The sequence below is a fragment of the Xenopus laevis genome, chromosome 4L (genome assembly GCF_017654675.1).
Source record: "Xenopus laevis strain J_2021 chromosome 4L, Xenopus_laevis_v10.1, whole genome shotgun sequence".
Lineage (NCBI taxonomy): Eukaryota > Metazoa > Chordata > Amphibia > Anura > Pipidae > Xenopus > Xenopus laevis.
In genome coordinates this window covers 68572186-68592308 of record NC_054377.1, presented here as the reverse complement: position 1 = coordinate 68592308, position 20123 = coordinate 68572186, and the positions used below count along the sequence as shown (strand labels likewise).

At 37.9% G+C, this 20123-nt stretch overlaps 2 protein-coding genes across 6 annotated transcripts in view; both read left to right on the top strand.

Moving 5' to 3' along the window:
• The window catches only part of plekhg4.L (pleckstrin homology and RhoGEF domain containing G4 L homeolog), a 105239-nt gene extending 104464 nt beyond the window's left edge, over window positions 1-775 (top strand). For all 4 annotated transcript variants that reach the window (XM_018256787.2, XM_018256786.2, XM_041590243.1 and 1 more), the window contains one exon: window positions 282-775. Coding sequence is in view for 1 of the 4 variants with exons in the window: in XM_041590243.1 (XP_041446177.1) it covers window positions 282-287 (6 nt within the window). In the remaining 3 variants the exon portion in view is untranslated. The remainder of the gene's footprint in view (window positions 1-281) is intronic.
• Window positions 776-5002: 4227 nt separating this feature from the next.
• LOC108714138 (leucine-rich repeat-containing protein 36) lies at window positions 5003-17127 on the top strand. Of its 2 annotated transcripts, none has more exons than XM_018258060.2 (11): window positions 5003-5713; window positions 7476-7558; window positions 8245-8321; window positions 8986-9034; window positions 9976-10398; window positions 11543-11844; window positions 12459-12615; window positions 13657-13757; window positions 14400-14523; window positions 15024-15138; window positions 16134-17127. In XM_018258060.2, exons 1-11 carry the CDS (start codon window positions 5586-5588, stop codon window positions 16342-16344), a joined length of 1770 nt encoding a protein of 589 aa, XP_018113549.1. In that variant the 5' UTR covers window positions 5003-5585; the 3' UTR covers window positions 16345-17127. The 2 variants fall into 2 exon arrangements, with proteins under 2 accessions (XP_018113549.1, XP_018113548.1); XM_018258059.2 differs by having other exon boundaries at window positions 8986-9040.
• Window positions 17128-20123: the final 2996 nt, after the last annotated feature.

The following is a 20123-nucleotide window of genomic DNA, read 5'->3' as shown; positions in this document are numbered from 1 at the left end:
CTACTATGTACTGTGTTCATGAGTCTTTCATGCACTATGACGAAAGAAAGAACACACAGCCAGGGACTATTTTCATGGATGTATCTATGGTTTCATTGTTATAGCAAACGTTGAGGAAGCTCATATAAAACACTTTTGAAAGTAATTTTGAAAATATAATTACAAAGGCACTCAATGGAGCATTGACAATAATACTTATGAAAAAAGATGTATCTGTAGGTATTTCAAGTGCTGAAAATAATTTCTAGAAAAAAGTTACAATATTGTCTTTTTCTCTGTAGGTTTGAAGAAGCCTTTCCAGTGTATGGGACACGTGCGCTCGAGGCACATATCCGAGGATCTGTATCAGACTCCAAGTCTCCCATCATAAATTTGCACCTACCGCTTCCAGAGCTCATCATTAGTCTTTCTTGTGCTTGCTGACTAGTTAGCCACTTACATTTATATGTATTATTTGAGTAAATGTGTAAATAGTTTGAGAAGCCAGCGGCTGTAGTTTATTGTAACACATTTAGCACTAGTGGATCATTTAGTGCTTGATTCTTGGCACTCTTTTGCTAAAGAAGATGAATATTTAGGCTGCACAGTTTGTAAAGTTTGTTAAAAAAAAGTTATTTAAGTAACCTCTCAAAACATAGAATAACTTTCTATATCATTTTTCATTGCTGAACTGGAATTTGACAAGTGTCTTTATTTTGTAATAGTTGTACCCAAATTAGAAATAATTTATTTAATGGTGATAATACTTAAATCTGAATAAACAGATTTCTTTGTGCTTTGAGTTGATTCTTCCACTCCATTGCACCATCCACTCACTATATGACTTACAACAAATATGTTGCATATTCTAACAAACCATATAACTGTTTCTAACAAACAGTTGGAATTGGAAATAGGGGGGTCCTAGCTTAACAACAATTGCTGGGATGGCATTTGTATTTTGGGACAATGTTACACTGCCCTTCAGCTGTGTTGATTCCAAGGTCATCCTCCACAGAACAGGAATAAAAAGCCAGAAAAGCAATGTAGGATGGACAATACAACTTCAGCAAATTGGATTTTGACAAGTGCACAGCCACTTTGGTACACCATTGTGCTAATATGCTAGAAACAACTCTAACATATTGTAATAAGAAAACTGATTCATAAAGTTTGTGGCTTTTCCTGTAAAAAAAGACAAATTTTCAAAGCTTAAATTCATATCATCCATGGCCTGATGAAGGGCTTGCACAACAGGGGTTTCCAATGTTCTTGATTAGATATCAGCTGGGTAAGCTATCCGTTTGTCACAATACAGATAGATCGATAAGCAGCAGATTTGCGGAGTATAGCCAGCTTAAAGCTAATGGCAGACAGGACCATTTCTCAGCTGGTGTTTCCATGCCATTGAAGAAAGCCTCATTTCAGTGTGGAAATGCTAAAGTCTGCTGTGACTGCCAGTGCATACATACAGAAATCAGTGGATCAGCTTTCCTCTGCTGAGAAAACAGCCCAGTTGTTTTTAGCCTTATACTGGTTTATGCTCGCCTCTGTTTTTTGTATAAACAAATTATTAGGCTGCTGCATTGTGATATAAAAGGACAGTAGCATTCTTTTCCAGATGAAAAAGCAAGCACCAATTTGACTATAATTTCTTTAAAATAACCGTAAATCCAGGGGTGTAACTACAAAGAAAGCAGACCCTCCGACTGCAGGGGGGCCCAAGAGGCAGGCCTGGAAAGGCCACCAAGGCCCAGGCTTAGGGTGGCAGGATTTTAGGGGGCGGCATGAAGCCCAACCATATTCACATTGGTTCAGAAGCTCTGGGGTTTATCACGAGATACAATACTTTTTTAAATTTCCCATGCGCCAAACCCCAGTGCTCCCAACCTGATGATGAAAATTTGTGCATGTGCACAAATAAAGGGGAGGGGACAGGGGTGACGAACGACAGCGGGCCTAGGGGTGCCCCTATGTAAATCCGGCCCTGCCAAGAGGTATAGGGGGCCCCATGAGGCCCTAATTTCACTATATATTGGTAAAACAGGACATCCTCTGTATATGTTGGGGCCCTAAAAATAATTTGCTGTGGGGCCCAGTAAGATCTAGTTACACCCTTAATGCCTTTTAATTGTGAAATAGAAACCACGGAATATTTCCTTCAAATAAGCTGAAGCAATAGTTTAATTAGATCAGTAACCCTGCAAAAAGTAGCATTCCAGTTCTAGTGGTCATTTGTCATACAGTATGCATTGTCACTCCATCTTCTACTAGTGAATGACTATGGTTTGAAATCAAACTTCATTCCAGTGGTCAGGGAGCAGGTCTTCACTTCACACTGTGAATTGCTTTGCAAAAAGTGGAGTGAAGACTATTGTGACACTAGGGGGCATATTTATCAAGGGTCGAATTTCGAATTGAAAAATACCAACCGAAATGAAGTCAAAGTTTTTTTTGGGCCGAATAGGTCAGTTTTCGATCGAATAGGTCCGTATTCAGCCAAATTTAAATTGTACGAATTGAAGGAATAGCGCATTCGATCGAATTCGATTCAACGTTTTTCCCAAAAAAACCTTCGATTTTTCAAAGTCCACCAATTGGCTCCAAATGGGTTCTAGGAGGTTCCACATAGGCTAAAACAGCAATGCGGCAGGTTTTAGATGGCAAATGGTCAAAATGAAATTTTGAGAGACAGTACATGATAAATTTCGATATTCTAATTTTTTAAAAAAAATTTCAAATTCGAATCAAATCGAAAAATAGCTTGAAATTCGAATTTTTTTCATTCAAAAATTCACCTCAACCTTTGATAAATCTGCCCCTAGGTGGGTTCTCCAGGTGAAGAAACAACTGATGGGAGTGGGTCCAGATTTTCACACACAAATCCACTCCCATCAGCTGTTTGTATATAGGCTGTTAATCGCACAAATTTGACTCTCGCACAAATTTGATCTTCCCACAGCCAGTTACTGATGTGTTGACACGACATCTCTATAAGGAGTGATGTTGGGTTTGAGCGGAGAGTGATTAAGTCCTGATTTACATTACACACATTTACACACTATTTACACTTGGCTTCATATCAGGACTCTGCCAGCCTCCAAGCCATTGATTCAAGCTTGAGGTCAAACTTGAAAACTGAAATTAGTGCAATGTAACTTTAAGAAATAAAGTGAGCTTATCTTAAAAGGAAGCTTAAATAAAGAAGTTCAGCAGAAATGTTGTACATTATCTTTTGGACTTCTATACCAGCTCAAGCAAACCACACCCCTTTAGCAGATCTGTACCTCCAAAGATGCCCCTGTAGCTCCACATCTTCTGATTGGGAACTGACACAATATATGCTATATATGTATATATAGAATATAAATGTCACAACTTAAAGTTGATTAGTAATTCAGATTCTCATATGGCAGCTCTGAAACCAGTACAATGAGCATCACAATTTAATAATTAACCTATCAACTTCTATAACAGATGGAAATCATTTTCTGCATGATCCTTTGCAAAATCCCTTAAACTTAGTTGACCAGAGCACACTGAGCATGTGCATGTCTAAGATGGGAATGAAGGCCTGGATTTTTACCACTGTAGAGATGCTGAACCTTTTTGCATTAAGGCATTTTTGTAACCATGTTCAATTATAGGATTTAGTTCTTCTTTACGGTCATAAATGTTTCACTGTCCCCAATTTTTAACAAAAATTTGTAAAATTACACATTTTGATGATGCAAGATTAGATAACTCTTAGGGGCAAAGTGAAAGTAACCAGCATGACGTCATTTCGTTACTTCGCTGATTTACTAATGCTAGCTAGCGAAGGAGATAGACTCTAGTGGTAATTCGCTTCCTTACGCCTGGCGAAGTTGCGCTCTGGCGAATTTGTACACTTAAACCTGGCTTTCTTGAACATTTTATACTCTCAGCTTTACACTGTGATCAACTGAAAAAACTGCGAAAATCATGAAACCTGAAAACATCTTCAAATGGTTCAAGGGACCTCTGATATTGATTTTTACATGAGCTCAATCTGTAGAAATATGTAGAGGTGTGGGACAAATCCAAGGCAGCAACTGGACTGCAATAACTTCTTTATTGGGGATAGAGGTACACAAGATGTTTCGGGCAGCGCCCTTTGTCAAGTGTGCATGTTACATGAGCTCGACAGGTTTTAGCTGGAGTATTTTCAGAGACTTTACTGAAACTACCCTCAAAAATTTTTTTCTGGAAAACACAAGTCGACCTTTAATAAATAACCCCCTTGAGTGGTGCACCCATTCATTTAATACAGAACCAGGAGAGAATATTTAATTCACTGTCAATGTTTCGTACCCATTTTTCAAGTCACCCTGGGAGTCAGCTTTTTTGACCCATGAATCGGTTCAGAAATTATTAGGTACATTTTTCAGTTCCAGGCAGGGGTGGAACTACTGAAGTTGTGACTGTATCTAGGCCCACACCCCTTTGGGGTCCTCCAGATGCTCATACAAGTATAGGAATTTTATCTGGAATACTTGGCACCTGGAGTTTTTCAGACCAGAGTTTTTACTATCGTTAGGATCGCCATACCTTAAGGGTAGAACTACATGAGCGCTTTTACCGGCGATAGCATCTGTTCCGACGTGCTGAGATGAATTGCAGGCGTCATGTCGGATGCTCCAAATCTAAGGTAAGTAATAGGAATGTCGGACGTTGTTGCTGCATCCATACGACACGACTGCCTGATGAAGACGCAACATGCAGCGTTCGCATCCGACTGTCGTTTGTCGGATGCACGAAGCAACAACATCCAACATTTCTATTACTTACCTTACATTCAGTGCATCCGACGTGATGCCTGCGATTCATCTCAGCACGACGGAACAGATGCTATCACTTGTAAAAGCGCTCGTATAGTTCTACCCTAAGTCTGTTAAAAAACACAAGCATAAAAACCAATAGGGGTTTTATTTCCACCAATATATCATACAGCTTAGTTACCATCAAGGACACTGCATTGTTTTATTGTTACAGAGAAAAGGGTATTCAAAACATTTTGAATTGTTTGTTTAAATGGATCATCTCATAAACATTTTAGATATTGAATTTCCAGATTGGAGATCTCATACCTGAACTATTATCTATATTAGGGGGGGAATATAGGTTAACAGGAAGGCAAGGACCCATCCTAAACATTGGGGAACCAATTCTTTGATCAGCCAAAGAAGAAGATAAGAATCACACTTATGTGGCTTATACATTAGCTCATACACATATTCTGCTTTTAATGTCACTTGCAGAATCTTAGTTTGTGCTTAACAACAAATTCCAACATCTATCAATGCTTGAATATCATGTTACAAAGCTCTTTGCATACACTAAGCTGTGCGTACTTGCAGAAGGGTTAGAATGCTTAACATAAAAAAGAAACTATTGAGCTCTGTCCCCTCCCATGTTTCTGTTTTGTGGTGCAAATGCTGTTGCCATGACTCCTGCAGAGTCTGTTTGGCTTATGCATTGACTTTAGCCAACTGTCATCTGGGCCACATTATATACAAGAGTCGGGCAATGCAGTACCTCCTCATCTAGTAAGTCAAAGGAATTAGTATACACGGTCTTTTCTGAAAATGGCTGCTGTTCTTTTAAACCAGACAGAAGAGCGGGCAGTGTGGGACAGTGCAAGAAATGGTGGCAAGTTAAATCTCCGAATGAAAGAATATGAGACGCCGGAGATCTATGAGAAGGATTTCAGAAGGTAGGTGTGAGCATTTTATCCACCACAGTAATCAGGAGCAGATTGGGATAAATTGGGCTAACCGTGTTACAATATACAATGTATAGAAGAAAAGCTTCCCAGTACTGGCATTTATATTTTGGAAGTCACTCAGGGGTGTAGTGTCAGTGACCAAATAAAAGTGCATGACCAAAGGCTTCTTACTTTCCTATATGGTGACTTTTAGTGGAGGGGTATATTACACTTTATAATACAGACGGTATTTTTTGGGACATTTATTTAAATTTTATAATCTGCTGAATCGCATGGAGCTGAGCACAGTGATTTACATCTTTTAGCACTGGTGTCTGAAAATGTTGTCACATGGTGCTCTGAGAGGGTATAGAACTACTTGCAGCTGCTGTCATATCCATTATAGTGCTGTCACTACAACTCCCATAATGCATTGTGACTTGGAGGGTACTATCTGTAGTTATAATTCATCCTGCCCTTGGACCAGTGGCATAACTAGATATACCTGGGCCCCACTGCAAATAATTTTTCAGATAACCAAAATGTCACACACAGGTTGATCTGTTTTACCAATATTCATTGAAACTGTATGTGAATTAGGACCTCATGGAGCCCCTATACCTCCTGGTGCCCCCCTGCAGCCACAGGGTCTGCTTCCTCTGTAGTTACACCTCTGCCTTGGACAACTGTGTCACTCAAAATGCTGTGCTTACAATGTAAAAAAAAAGTTTGGACACCCCTGGCTTACATTGTATCTTTAATTTATAAAAATGACACATTCACTGTGTTCAACACTGCCATTTATATCAGCCAGCCAGGCAGCTATCACTCCTGCGGCAATCATTTTTCCTTAAAATGCTGTACTCCTTGCTTGTAGTTTTTAATACTGGCATGGGCAGAATAGCAACAGTCCCATGATACAAGGAAAGAAGCTAGAAGTGGCAACAATAAGTAAAGACAAAGGTTTGCAATGTTTTAAAGTGGGTTTAGCATTTGATTACACATTAAGTGGGGCAGACTCAAAAGTTTATAAAAGCCTTTCTTGTAAATGACAGTAAATATGCTCAGTGCTAGGGGGGTATTGGGGCTGCTTTGGCTGCTTGACAATGTGGACCAGATACATATAATTCAGCCACTATACAGACATTCAAAGACTTTAAACTTTATTACATGGTGCAGACTGCATAGTGTGTATGCTATGCACTTCCTGTCCCATATAATAACGCTTGCCTTATAGATAACCTATACTCAAACTCCCTTACCTTGGGAAAAGTACTTTCTCCAGAGGTTACTGAGAACAATATTAGACCCATATTGCTAAGCTATGCTGTAGGGAAATAGTCTGGGCCTTTTAACTGATGGCACATCTACAGGCTGCTGGAGGGAAGCGAGATATGCAGAGTGGCTCCTTACAGGTTACGCTGCATTCATAATCTAGGTCAGTGATCCCCAACCAATGGCTTGTGAGCAACATGTTCATCCCAGTGGTCTCAAAGCAGGTGCTTATTTTTTATTACTGGCTTGGGGGCAACATCTGTTTGCATAAAAATTATCAAATAGCGAATCACAGCTCCCAAGAACCCCCAAGAACTTTCTGTATGTTTAAAAAACATACAAAACTGAAAAAATCCTCTCTGTGGCCTCCTGCCCGTTTTTATATCTAAATGGACCCCCATGAATTGTTAGAAGAGGCAACTTTGACCGTGGTCAACATTTGTGTTCCTTGATAAATCCTCTATGGCTTCAGTATAATTTCTTTGTTTTTTTATAGAAACAGCAGAACAAAAAGTAGTGCATTTGAGGAAAAGACATCTCTCAATGCTTGCCCTGATACTGGAAAGAACAGTACAACCGGTGAGGCAATGGTGGAGTGGTTAAGTAAACTGCAAAACATGAACAACAAGATCAATGCAATATCAGTGTCTGGATTAAAAGGAAACCCCTGAACATCTATATATATAAATATATCACATGTTGTTGCTACAAAATGCCAAAAAAGGACCCCATTATAGACAATACTGAGAATTTCCTATGCTAAAACACACGTAGTATCTGAGCAAAGCCAGTTATCACTATTATCGATTTTGTAGTCGTGACAAGTAGCTGCTACTAGTACCTCTGTGCATTTTCACCTTTACAGCTAGAGCTACATTAATTCCTATCAGCTAGTGTCTCTGAAAGAGGATTCAGACTTTCACCAAATCAAGGTAAAAGGGCCAGAACTAGAGGTAGGCAGAAGAGGCACGTGCCTTGGGTGCAATGGTGGGGGGCACAAGGCATGTACCTCCTCTTTCACTTCCCCCTACTCCGAGCCCCCTCCCAATTCACTCATCAGATATTATTGTCCCCCAGCACGCCAGTGTTGCATGGTGTCCGCGCCCCTGCAGCGCCAGTACAGTACCATAATTAATATGATATAAATCATCTGTTGGTTAAGTATTCATTCTGAAATAGAATTTTCCTTTAATAGCAAATACTGAATCCTGCTTGTCCTGAGCTTCTCTCTCTGAATCTGTTTAATGTTATGATTTACTTTTCAGCTGGCAGCAGGGAATCTGAGAGGAACCTTGAACAGGGAGATTATTTTAACAGCTCTTCACCTTCATCTAAATCATTGGTCAGTGTTTCCTCAAAGCAGAGTGTTATATTTACAGTTCAGTCCTGCATAGGTCTGGTTGTCTCCTTGTTTGACCTGGACCTGATGACCCACTATGCATTTTGCCTGACCCTTCCTGCATTGGGTTAATTTTTTTTCTGGCCCGGAAACTTCAAAATTGGAAGTGACGTCACCATAGACTGTAAGTGATGTCACTCTGGAGGTGGATAAACCAGGTCAGGGAAAAACATTAGCTTTTTCTTCAAATATGGTAGAGAGAGTCTGCACTAATATATTTTGCTTTTTTTCTCAGTTTTTCTCGGTTTATTTGAAAAACTTGTCTTCATTAGCTTATTCTGGTCTTCCACTGAACAATTCTCTAAAGGCAACTTAGTCTATAAAGGGCAGCACCCGAGCCAGCAGTTTTATCAGGCTGCCATGTAATCTTATTTTATACAGTAGTTACAGTAGTTATATAAATAAAGTCATAAAATAACTTACAGCTCTGCTAATGAAATGTATCTGTTCAGAACTGTATCATATAGTACATATATATGACAGAGATTGCAGCATAAATGAAAAGAAAAATACACACGATCAAAGTTTTTAGCGTCTGAATTTAGAACTGGTTACTGTAATGGAAATAATATATTATTTATACCTTTTTTCTGTTTAATTTTTACAGTTACAAGATTATCCACAGCACCAACGAGAGCAAAATGACTTTGAGGATGGTATTGGTATAATGTGTTTTTATGCTTTAAATATATAATTCAAATATATTACAGGTATGGGATCCATTATCCGGAAACCAGTTATCCAGAAAGCTTTGAATTTCCCATACATTCTATTTTATACAAATAATCCAAATTTTTTAAACTAATTTCCTTTGCTCTGTAATAATAAAACAGTAACTTGTACTTGATCTAAACTAAGATATAATTAATCCTTATGGGAAGCACAACCAGCCTATTGAGTGTATTTAATGTTTAAGTCTAGTAGACTTACGTTATGAAGATCCGGAAAACCCCAGGTCCTGAGCATTCTGGATAACAGGTCCCATACCTGTATTAGGTGTCTAGCTTGTTTTCTCCTATAAACAGAATTTTGCATAAATTCCTGGCCAGAAAAAAAGATATAATACTGTTTCATCACAAGCAAGCAGAGACTGCAGCATAATATAATCATTTATAACACCAGTTTAAGCAGAACACAGCCAGATATAGAACTGTGACCAGTCAGTTAAAACTACCGCTGGCCCTGTATCACAGTTAAAGCACAATGAATCCAGTAATACAGTGGAATATTAATCCTTATAACGTATTCAGCTGGGTGCTGTAATGTTTCTCATTCTCTGGATGCACATAAAGTTCAGTAAGGCAGTTTTCATTTTTGAGAATTTACAGAATATTCTTTACAGAAGGGGGGTTAAAGGTATGTTTAAAGGGTCACTATAACCTTTTAATTTTGCACCAGAATTTGCTTTGTACATAGAAATAAATATGTTGGCATGGGGTTTTAGCATTTCTTTTTACAGGTTATGAGAAAATCTAGGAATACATATGTAGCAAACCTTATTATTAAGAGGGTTATTTACTAATTAAAATTTTTTCAGATTCTAGTAAATAAACCTCATAGTGTGTTTTTGTTTTATACTGTGTTTCTGTTTGCATAGAATATCGACCATTACCATCCCCAACACGTTCATCTCTCCGCTCCCCAAACAAAGACACCACTGTACGGTCGAAAGAAGGTTACCGGGTTAAATTTGCAGACAAGAACTTTTCCGACCTCTCACCAGAAAATGAGGCACCAGACAAACCTCTAGACAACATAACCCGCACCAGAAAGCCACTTTATAGCAGCGTAGAAAGTGGAGGATCAGCTGTGCCCAGAGATTGCAGGTCACAAAGCTTCAGGAACAGCAGTCTCACCTCAACTCCTCTGAGATCCAAAATAACAATTGATAATGAGAGGACAAAGTTCAGTCATGTAGATGGTGTTGATAGATATACAGAGGACCTGAAGGATTTTCCCAAATCGTCTGACACAAATGATCACAAGTTCAGCAGTGAGAGATTGCTAAGAGCTAGTACAGGTAAAGAGGGAATGTGGTCAGGTCTGGACTGGGAGTCAAAATAGGCCCTGGCATTCCAAGTACAGAGAGGCCCAATCAGTCCCCCACCAGCCAAGTAAATAGTGACTTTCTATGGCATCTTAAGGCAGACCCTCTGGCATTTGCCAGAACCCTCAGATTGGTAGTTCGGACCTGAATGTGGTCGGAAAGGGCAAATGCAGTCCTTGCTTGATGGAATATGCTAACCCTCCTGATAGATACTGTCTCTGGCTTTTTTCAGCCAGATGTTAGTTAAGCATGCCATCAGACGGGCCCCATACTTGGGCCCAGGTCTGCGCTGAGATTCAAAATAAACCCTGATATTTCAGGTACACAGAGGCCCAAATAGTCCCCCACCAGCCCAAATAGTCACTGTCTATGGTACCAGGGCTGGATTTACATAGTGGGAGCCCCTAGGCCCACTACCGTTTGTCACCCCTGTCCCCTCCAGGGGGACCGGAGCAATGGAGATTGGCGCACGGGAAATTTAAAAAATTATTGTATCTCCAGCGCATCCCCTGTGTTTTTAACCAATGTGGGTGTGGTTGGACAGCATGCCGCCCCCCTAAAATCCTGCCGCCCTAGGCCTGGGCCTAGGTGGCCTTTCAACAAATCCGGGCCTGTATGGTACCTTACAGCAGCCTCTCTGGCATTTGCCAGAATCCACTGATTGCCAGGCCCATAAGTTTCAACTCAATTTAGAAGAGCCAAGTTAGCAGCTTTTGTTGGATTGTGTATGGGCAGCTATAGACACTGTTAATGCACATATCTTATACTATAGGGAACACTAAATACTGGAACACACACAGGTATGATTATTTTGCCATTTCTCTACAGACATCTGCATTGTAGCTCCCTGGAAAATCTGGTGGCAGTATTTGGCACTTTGAACAAGTTTTGAAAATAAAGCCTTTAATCTCCATTAGAACAGTCTTGTCTGCTAAACATAGACATACATAAACATATATTACCAATAGCCATGCTTCATATATAAAGAAATTCAAGATTTTTCCCACCTCACATGGCAAAGATTATTTCACAGACTAACAATTAAGTCTTCATCCAGGGCAACTTTTTCATCCTATAATATTGTCTAATGTTTCCTTTCGGATTTGCTTTTCTCCAGACTTGTATGTTTCCACCCACCTAAACGATTCCCCCTTGCCATCAAATCACCTGTCTGCTCTGAGGAAAGGATTTACAGACATTCCAGGGATTTACACTCTGCCCTCAAAACCAGCACTGGGACTATCTCACCAATTCACTGGTAAAGAAAGGCAATCAGAATACGCAGTCCAAAAGAAAACCTGGCAATCTGATAAAGATGCTGTTCAGAAAATGGATGTGCTGGCGAATGGAATGAAAAGATCCAGCAGCTTGAACAGTTTGTTAACTCCTAAACCTGTCAGCTCATATGCAGATAAATATGTGAGTTCAGACAATACACACTCTATAGTTACACAAGTAATAATAATAATCTTTTAAATATACACAAATTAAAACAGTTGCAGCAGTTTTACAGGTATTTGTTAACATGCCAATTGAAAGCAGTATCTGTCTGTAATATATTCTCTCACTGCTGGTTCTGACTTCTGAAACAATGCAGCAGATGCCTACTCATTAACAGACAAAGATTAGGAACCAGAAAACAGTTTATGTTTACAAATAAATACCACTGAACATATGTAAGGAATGTATATTGAGAGTTGCTTGGAATTGCATGTCCTTTAACAACAAAACCCTCTTTGGGTGAGGCTTCCCTTTAAATATGTTATACATGTGGTCTCTTTGTCTTTACAAAGAACAGTCACATTATAGACAGTAAAATAACCGTTACTGCTGGTACAATATGCTGACACAGAAGGAGAACTATATCTACTCCACTGAGCCACCATTTTTTCCAGTTATAGCACATGGATTTATTTATTGTCTGAAGAATGTGGCCTCACCATACAACTGCAGAAAATGATATTCATTCCATTATGCTTCATTTTGCAGAACAATTCAGGCTCAATTGAATATTTGTTTTTATATTTTAATAGTCTGACAGATTGTTTGGTAGTGCTGAATACCAGGAAAAAGACAGACCAGTTTCTTCTGAAACAGATTCCACTATAGATATCCTGCAGCAGTTAATGGACCTAGTTGACCGCTACTGGAATGGTTCAGGTTCTCTCCTTCAGAATCAGAGGTTTTTGGGTAATATAAACATATTTAAAATATCTCTGTAAAATGATCTGAATATGACAGTATAGTAGTCTATCACATCGGTCAAGTTCAATCTTTTTGTCCAAATGAAACCTAGCTAACTGCTAGCTGAACATGTAATTGAAATGGACAATGACAGTGGTAGAACTGCAGATTCCAAGCTCTGGGGGATTCTGACCAGGGCTTTGTGTATGTAGTTTAACTAGTGTAACATAAACTGGAAGGCTAATTTAGCATCTGAGAGAATAGACCCCAGATGATGTGAATGTTTGTATGCTTCTGGCAGGGGAGTGAGATTGTAAATGTAATGGGTCAAATGTGAATAGATAATATGGTCAGGCCACACAAATTAAGGTAGATGACAGTAACCTAAAAACATGGTTTTAACCACATGTTATGTTCTGAATGAAATAACACAGTTTTGTCATCTTAATAGTAAAACAAGGAACTGTGGAAACCTGGTATTGTAAATTTCAAACATATTTTGCACTAGATCAATCTATTTTACAGTAATTTGTGGGTTACAATATTTTGGGCTATGATTACATATGGGGTTTTACTATATAATCTTATTAATTTCTCTCTGCAGTTCTATTTGTTTCACCTTTCCTTGTTAACTCCTAGCTCTGTACCATTTCCATTCATTTTTGTACATATTTATACAGGTATGGGATCCGTTATCCAGAAAGTTCCGAATTACAGAAAGGCTGTCTCTCATAGACTCCATTATAATCAAATAAACCAAATTTTTTAAAATGATTTTCTTTTTATTTATAATAATAAAACAGTAGCTTGTACTTGACCCAAACTAAGATATATTTAATCCTTATTGGAAGTAGAATGAGCCTATTGGGTTTATTTAATGTTTACATGATTTTCTAGTAGTCTTAAGGTGTGAAGATCCAAATTACGGAAAGACTCGTTATCCGGAAAGCCCCAGGTCCCGAGCATTCTGGATAATAGGTCCCATACCTGTATAACGCTGTAGCAGAAACAAAATTTTAGTGGTGTATTTCTCTCTACCTTCATTAGTACCAGCACGTGAATTACTTTCCAGTTACCTTTTAACCAATCGCAATAAGACAGCAACTCCAAGAACTAGTTATGGAGTGGACAAAGAATATAATAGTGTGGTATGTATTCTATCTTCATTCTAAATGCTGCATTGCAATAACAGAAAAATAAACCTGAAGCTTAAACAGAAGTAGAATGGGAACAACTATATATGCATGTTTTACTTATGATAACTTGCAATTTATGTATGTATAAAGCTAAAAAAAAAGCCTCACCTATTATAAGATGTTAATTAAAATTAATCTTGGAAGATGGTATAGCCTGAAAAAAATTCTTAAATTGATACTGACACTAAAATAATAATCTACATTAAAAGTTACCTATAGGTCATGTTGATCGTTTCTCGCTGATAGTTCTGCTTTTGTAAGTTATTGTTACTTTAAGTTCCTAAACCTCACTGTTTTGCCAACATGACTGTCCCAGTTTCTAATGCTAACACACTGCTGCTGCACAAATATGACAGCCCCCTCATAGAGGAACAGGGTAGTAAGAAAGGCAATGTAAAAGCATCAGACAAATACTTTTATGGCACAATTATAAGTAGCATTCAAAGACAATGTTATGATAGATAATAAAAAAAAGGTTATTTTATGATGTCAGTATCTCTTTAAAGGGCTCTGCTCAGGTTATGACTTTTATTCTTATTATGCCAATTTAGCATTAAAGTACACTTCTTTTCATATGTATTTTTTTAATTATAGGATTTTTTGACGGAAAAACTGAAAAATACTATTGAGGAAAACCACATGTTACAGTCAAAGATCTCAAAACTGGAAAGCAAGGCAATTGATAATGGAGACAAAGGATTTCAGTCTGGATCTCAAGGTACATACAGTTACAGGCATAAGCTGATTTTAAGTAAGCAAACACTAAATTAATTTTAGAAATTAAATTTATACTGTAGTTATCCATCAATTTCCTTTTCTTCTTGTTGGCTTTCCTGGGGAGCCTTCGAGTTGTGCAAGAGGATGGGGTCAGCCTGAATGCCAGTTACAGTTAAATTTGGGAAGCATGCCCCTTTCTCCTCTAGTTACACCTAAAAGCCCAGCTTTAGTTAGGGTGAGAATTTTGGTTAAACCTATTTGCTGCCTTAGATATTCTTACATTTGTGGTTGAATAACTTATTAATATATTCCTCTATCTGTAACGTTATCAGCTAAAGGGGCCCATGACCAAAAGTTGGACCTACAAGGGGGGACTTAAACTGAAATAGTCTGTCAACCACTGCCCTATAGAGTAATACTGGGTCCCAATCATGTGAGAAACCTAGAACAGAGCACAGCCATATTTGTAATTCGAAGAATGAATGTGTTTGTCTCTTTCAGACGATTTGTGGCACAAGTATGAGAAGTTGAGCCTCCAAGTGGAATCTCTACAGCAGCAGCTTAAACAGGCTCATAAACTGCACGACACAGTCAATCTTTTGCATGACAGTCAAAGGTAAGTTTATCACAATAACATAACTTTTGTTATAAGAATCACCACAAAGAAGATAAAAAAACAACATGTATGTATATATTTATTAATGATGGAGCATAATCACTGACTGGTTGCCCAAATTTGAATGTGCCCAGAATTGATAAATCAATCAAGTGACTGCTGGTGGAGGAATCAGGGTGGTTACTAGGACAAAGATTATATTTAAAAAACATGTCAGGTCATGTGTTATGCACAACTTCAATATATTTTGAGAAATTTCCTGAAGGAATGAAATTGATAGCTTTGTGTCTAGGATAAAAATATTCCTTCCATTTGTTCTACTTATACATTGTTTCTCTGCATATTTTCTGATGGTGATGGCACATGGAATATAGTCACCTCTGCTACAGGTGAAAAAGAACCTGAAAATAGCTCGCTATTGGGAACCGTGGGAAAAGCTGCAGGTAAAGCATATGAATTGTGTTATTGCGTTAAATTTTGTGCGATTACACAATTCACAAGTTTTACCCTTGACAATGCCCATGGTTCTCAGATGCCTGCAATGCAGCATAATTTCCTACCACCAACAAAGTGCCCATGTACCCTCACCCTATCAATGCATATAACAGCAATGGCATAACTAGTTCTTACTGGGCCCCACAGCAAATTCATTTTAAGGCCCCGAACATATCCAGAGGTTGTCCTGTTTTACTAGTATATGTTGAGATTGCTCAGTAATGAGGGCCTCATAGGGGCCCCTATACCTCTGGGCCCCCCTGCAGCCGCAGGGTCTGCTTCCTCTGTAGTTACACCCCTGTACAACAGTAATGTTTGCAGCCAATGACAAACCCAACTGTAATTTCTATAGAGATGTTTCAGAAGGGTACACCCTATACATATGTGAGGGAAAAGTGAACAAAACATACACATATACACTACAGTGTAGTAATAATGTAAATTGGTGGTATATAAACTCTAAATAAAAGATGCTAATTGTTTTTCTCTGCTCCATGTAGGTCTTTAGTGTGCACTAATGAATATCTTCTGCAACAACTAAATAAAGCCTCACCAAGCTACTTGTCTAAAGCCCCATCTTCTGCTATCAAACCAAGGACCAGCTCAGATAAATATATTTCCTCTGATAGTAGCGATCAGTCTGCCTCATCACCTGTGTACAGTTCTGGGCAATATCGAATCCCAGAGAGACTAAGCAGTTGCCCACTATAAGTAAATAACTACTGTTAAATCTATTTGGGACTGTATACAATGTAGTGGCCAAAGACACAGTGTTAAACACTGTTAAATCAGGTTGCTAGATTATGAAGTTGGTACTTAAGGCAGAATAATCTATACTTTACCTCCTAGAATAAGATGCTTGGAATTTGTAAACTGAAATGGAAACTAAGCTGATTGCACTGCGGTTTTCTTTTCTGAATCTGCTGAAAGGGAACATATAACTACCATATAATTGAAATTGCTCACAATGTTCTATTGATCACTTTAGGCAAAAGCATTTTCCGAAGATTCTCTGCTTAGTTCTGTGATAGGACTGAGCAGAGATGTGTCTGTTACTGCTCATCAGCAAATTCAGATTTTGCGGTTCTGTTTGGCCCCTGCTTGAAAAGAACAAAAATGTTTTTTTATGGGAAAAACCCTTAGATTTCCTTGCTGATCTTCTCAGTGCCTCCAGCTGGATCACCAAATGAAAAACACAACTGATCAGTGTCAAGGTCTGCGGGAAAAAACAAAAATATTTCATAAAATTGAATATAATAAATAACAGAAGAGGACTCTGAGTAGTTTTATAGGTGTATGCAAACTTGAAGCAGTTTTTAATACCCTACCTGTATGGTAGGTATGGTAACTTTTTCTTCTAGAAGTGTTAAAATGATCATTTGTTTTTTGCAATAATGTGCCTTACGCTTATTTCAAAATTTTGAAGCAAAAATATTTGGACCTTTTCCTATCGCTTAACAGCACTGAAATAAGATTTGTTTTATGAAACACCAACACTCATTGTAACAGTCATATGTTGGGGGAATGTCATGAGTTCACCAAATATGAGACACAATTAGGGGCCTATTTATTAAAGACAAGAAAAAATGTAGGGCATGCTTCCTCATGAAGTAAAGTAAAAATCACAGTTTATTAATACACTAAAAAACACTGGTGGCTGCTGTGGAATGGACACCTAACGTGTTTCTTAATCATAGGCTAAGCAAGATGACATCAAGACTTGATAACAATGTATCTACTGGACAAAAATAAAAAAAAAGACAGGTTATAGAATACTTGATATAGAATACACCACTATGTCATCTCATTTATCCTATGATTAAGGAGTGCTCCCAAAACGCATAAGGCTTCCATTCCACATAAGCCACGTGTGGTTTGTAATGTATTAATAAACAGTGGTTTTTACTTTATTTCATGAGGAAGTGTGCCCTACACTTTTTTCTTTTTCTTGTCTTGGATAACCGCAGCTTGAGGAGCTCTGTATGAATATGGGCACACTGAATCCTTAGCAGTCCATCTAAGATACTTAGCAAAGGGAGCAGGGGTGAGTATGAATTGCCTTTTTAAATTACTACAGCCTATTAAAGCTTGATTTTTTTCTGGTCGAGTTTTTAAAGGGGAAAACTTGAATTTTTAGAGGAAAAAAACTTGAATTTTTTGAGATTTATTATACCCCAAAGCTGCTAAAAATCTGTAGAAGTCAATGGCAGATGTCCCTGAAGATGTTTCTTCACATCACAATCTGCGCTGGTTAATCTGAATAAGTCACGGTTTTTGTGCAAAAACTCCGAAAATTTGTATCAAGACTTTTCCAGCACTGACTTTTGCAAGATGATTAATTGATAAATGAGTTCAATTCGTGGATGGGAGTTAGGGTGACTTTCTTTTAATAAAAAAATTTGATAAATTCGAGTTTTAGTAAATACCCCTCCTGAAGTCAGTAAATTATTGTGTAAATTAATTTATTAAGAGAAAGCAATACAAGCAAGTAAGATGCAAATCATTATAAAGTAAATATGGAGACAGCAGGTCTCATTTAAAAATGCAAAGAGGCAAAGTGCAATTTTAGATACCATTCACCATATTTGTTTTTACCTACGATGGAGCATTTTTGCCCACAATTCCAGTGTAATTGCACAATTACAAAGTGTTTGATTGTGGCCATGTATTATTACAAACCAGTCAAAATCGCACTCCGAATTGTTAGAGTAGGGTTTGCGTACTTTCCGGTCCATCACATTAAAATAAAATCTGGGTATGTTTATTTAGCTTCAAATCTGCTGTACTTATTGCCACAGCCTGCAGTGGGAACCCTTACACATTAAGGGTGGCACTTGATTCATTAGAAAGACTATATGGACACCATTGCAAGAAGAGTGTTAAGAACAAGTATTGATAAAGGGGTGGTTCATTTTCAGTATGTTATAGAATGTCCTTTTCTTAGCAATTTTGCAATTGGTCTTCATGTTTTTGTTATCATTTTTAAATTATTTCAAAATCTTTCCAGTTTTCAAATAGGGTTCACTGACCCTGGCACCCAAAAATCTATTGCTCTCTGTGCTTACAGTTTTATTATGTTACTTTTTATCACTTATCTTTCTATTCAGTTTTGTTTTCTATTCATATTCCAGTCTCTCTTTCAAACCACAACCTTGTTGCTATTGTAAACAAGGCCCTAGCAACCAAATAGCTTCTAAAATTCCAAAATTGGAAAGCTTCTAAACAAAAAGCTTAATAACCAAAACAAAAAAAATGAAAAGCAATTGCATAATATCAGTTTCTATGTCATACTAAAGAGTAATTGAATGCCTTTAATGAATGGTGTTAATATGTGCACCTACTGCATCTATTTTTCCTGACTGCACTTGCGGCTGCATAAACAAATCAACCCTAGACTGTAAGGAAAAAGAAAAGGAATTTTTTTTTAATTAACAAAAATGCCTCTGTGAAGTAGCTTTAACTTTTTTACTATAAATATATTTGAAATATATTTTATAAAGATATTTGTAAACTGTTTTGGAAAAATATTTTAATTTCTTTCCAGTTGTTCCTTTTCTATAAAAATATTTCATGTAGAAAAGTCTATTGTGTTGAGATTACATTTATTTTCCATTCTATGCAACCTGTCCTAATATGAAATGAAAGGGGCTATGTGACTGTGAGTGTGCCTGAGGCTAAAAGCACCTACTAACTGATTGCATGTGTATAAGTCTGATCTGCAATCCTGCTTGTGAATGGCCTACTACCATCTTACCTAGGGTTTTTTTTTTAATGTTTTTCCCTATTAATAATATTGGCATGAACAACATTTTACAGGCCAGAGCGGCAAGGTGGCAAGTTTAAAGGGATACTGTCATGGGAAAAAACATTTTTTTCAAAATAAATCAGTTAATAGTGCTGCTCCAGCAGAATTCTGCACTGAAATCCATTTCTCAAAAGAGCAAACAGATTTTTTTATATTCAATTTTGAAATCTGACATGGGGCTAGACATTTTGTCAATTTCCCAGCTGCCCCTGGTCATGTGACTTGTGCCTGCACTTTAGGAGAGAAATGCTTTTTGGCAGGCTGCTGTTTTTCCTTCTCAATGTAACTGAATGTGTCTCAGTGGGACATGGGATTTTACTATTGAGTGTTGTTCTTAGATCTACCAGGCAGCTGTTATCTTGTGTTAGGGAGCTGCTATCTGGTTACCTTCCCATTGTTCTGTTGTTTGGCTGCTGGGGGGGGAAGGGAGGGGGGTGATATCACTCCAACTTGCAGTACAGCAGTAAAGAGTGATTGAAGTTTATCAGAGCACAAGTCACATGACTTGGGGCAGCTGGGAAATTGACAAAATGTCTAGCCCCATGTCAGATTTCAAAATTGAATATAAAAAACTCTGTTTGCTCTTTTGAGAAATGGATTTCAGTGCAGAATTCTGCTGGATCAGCACTATTAACTGATTCATTTTGAAATTTTTTTTTTTCCCATGACAGTATCCCTTTAATCT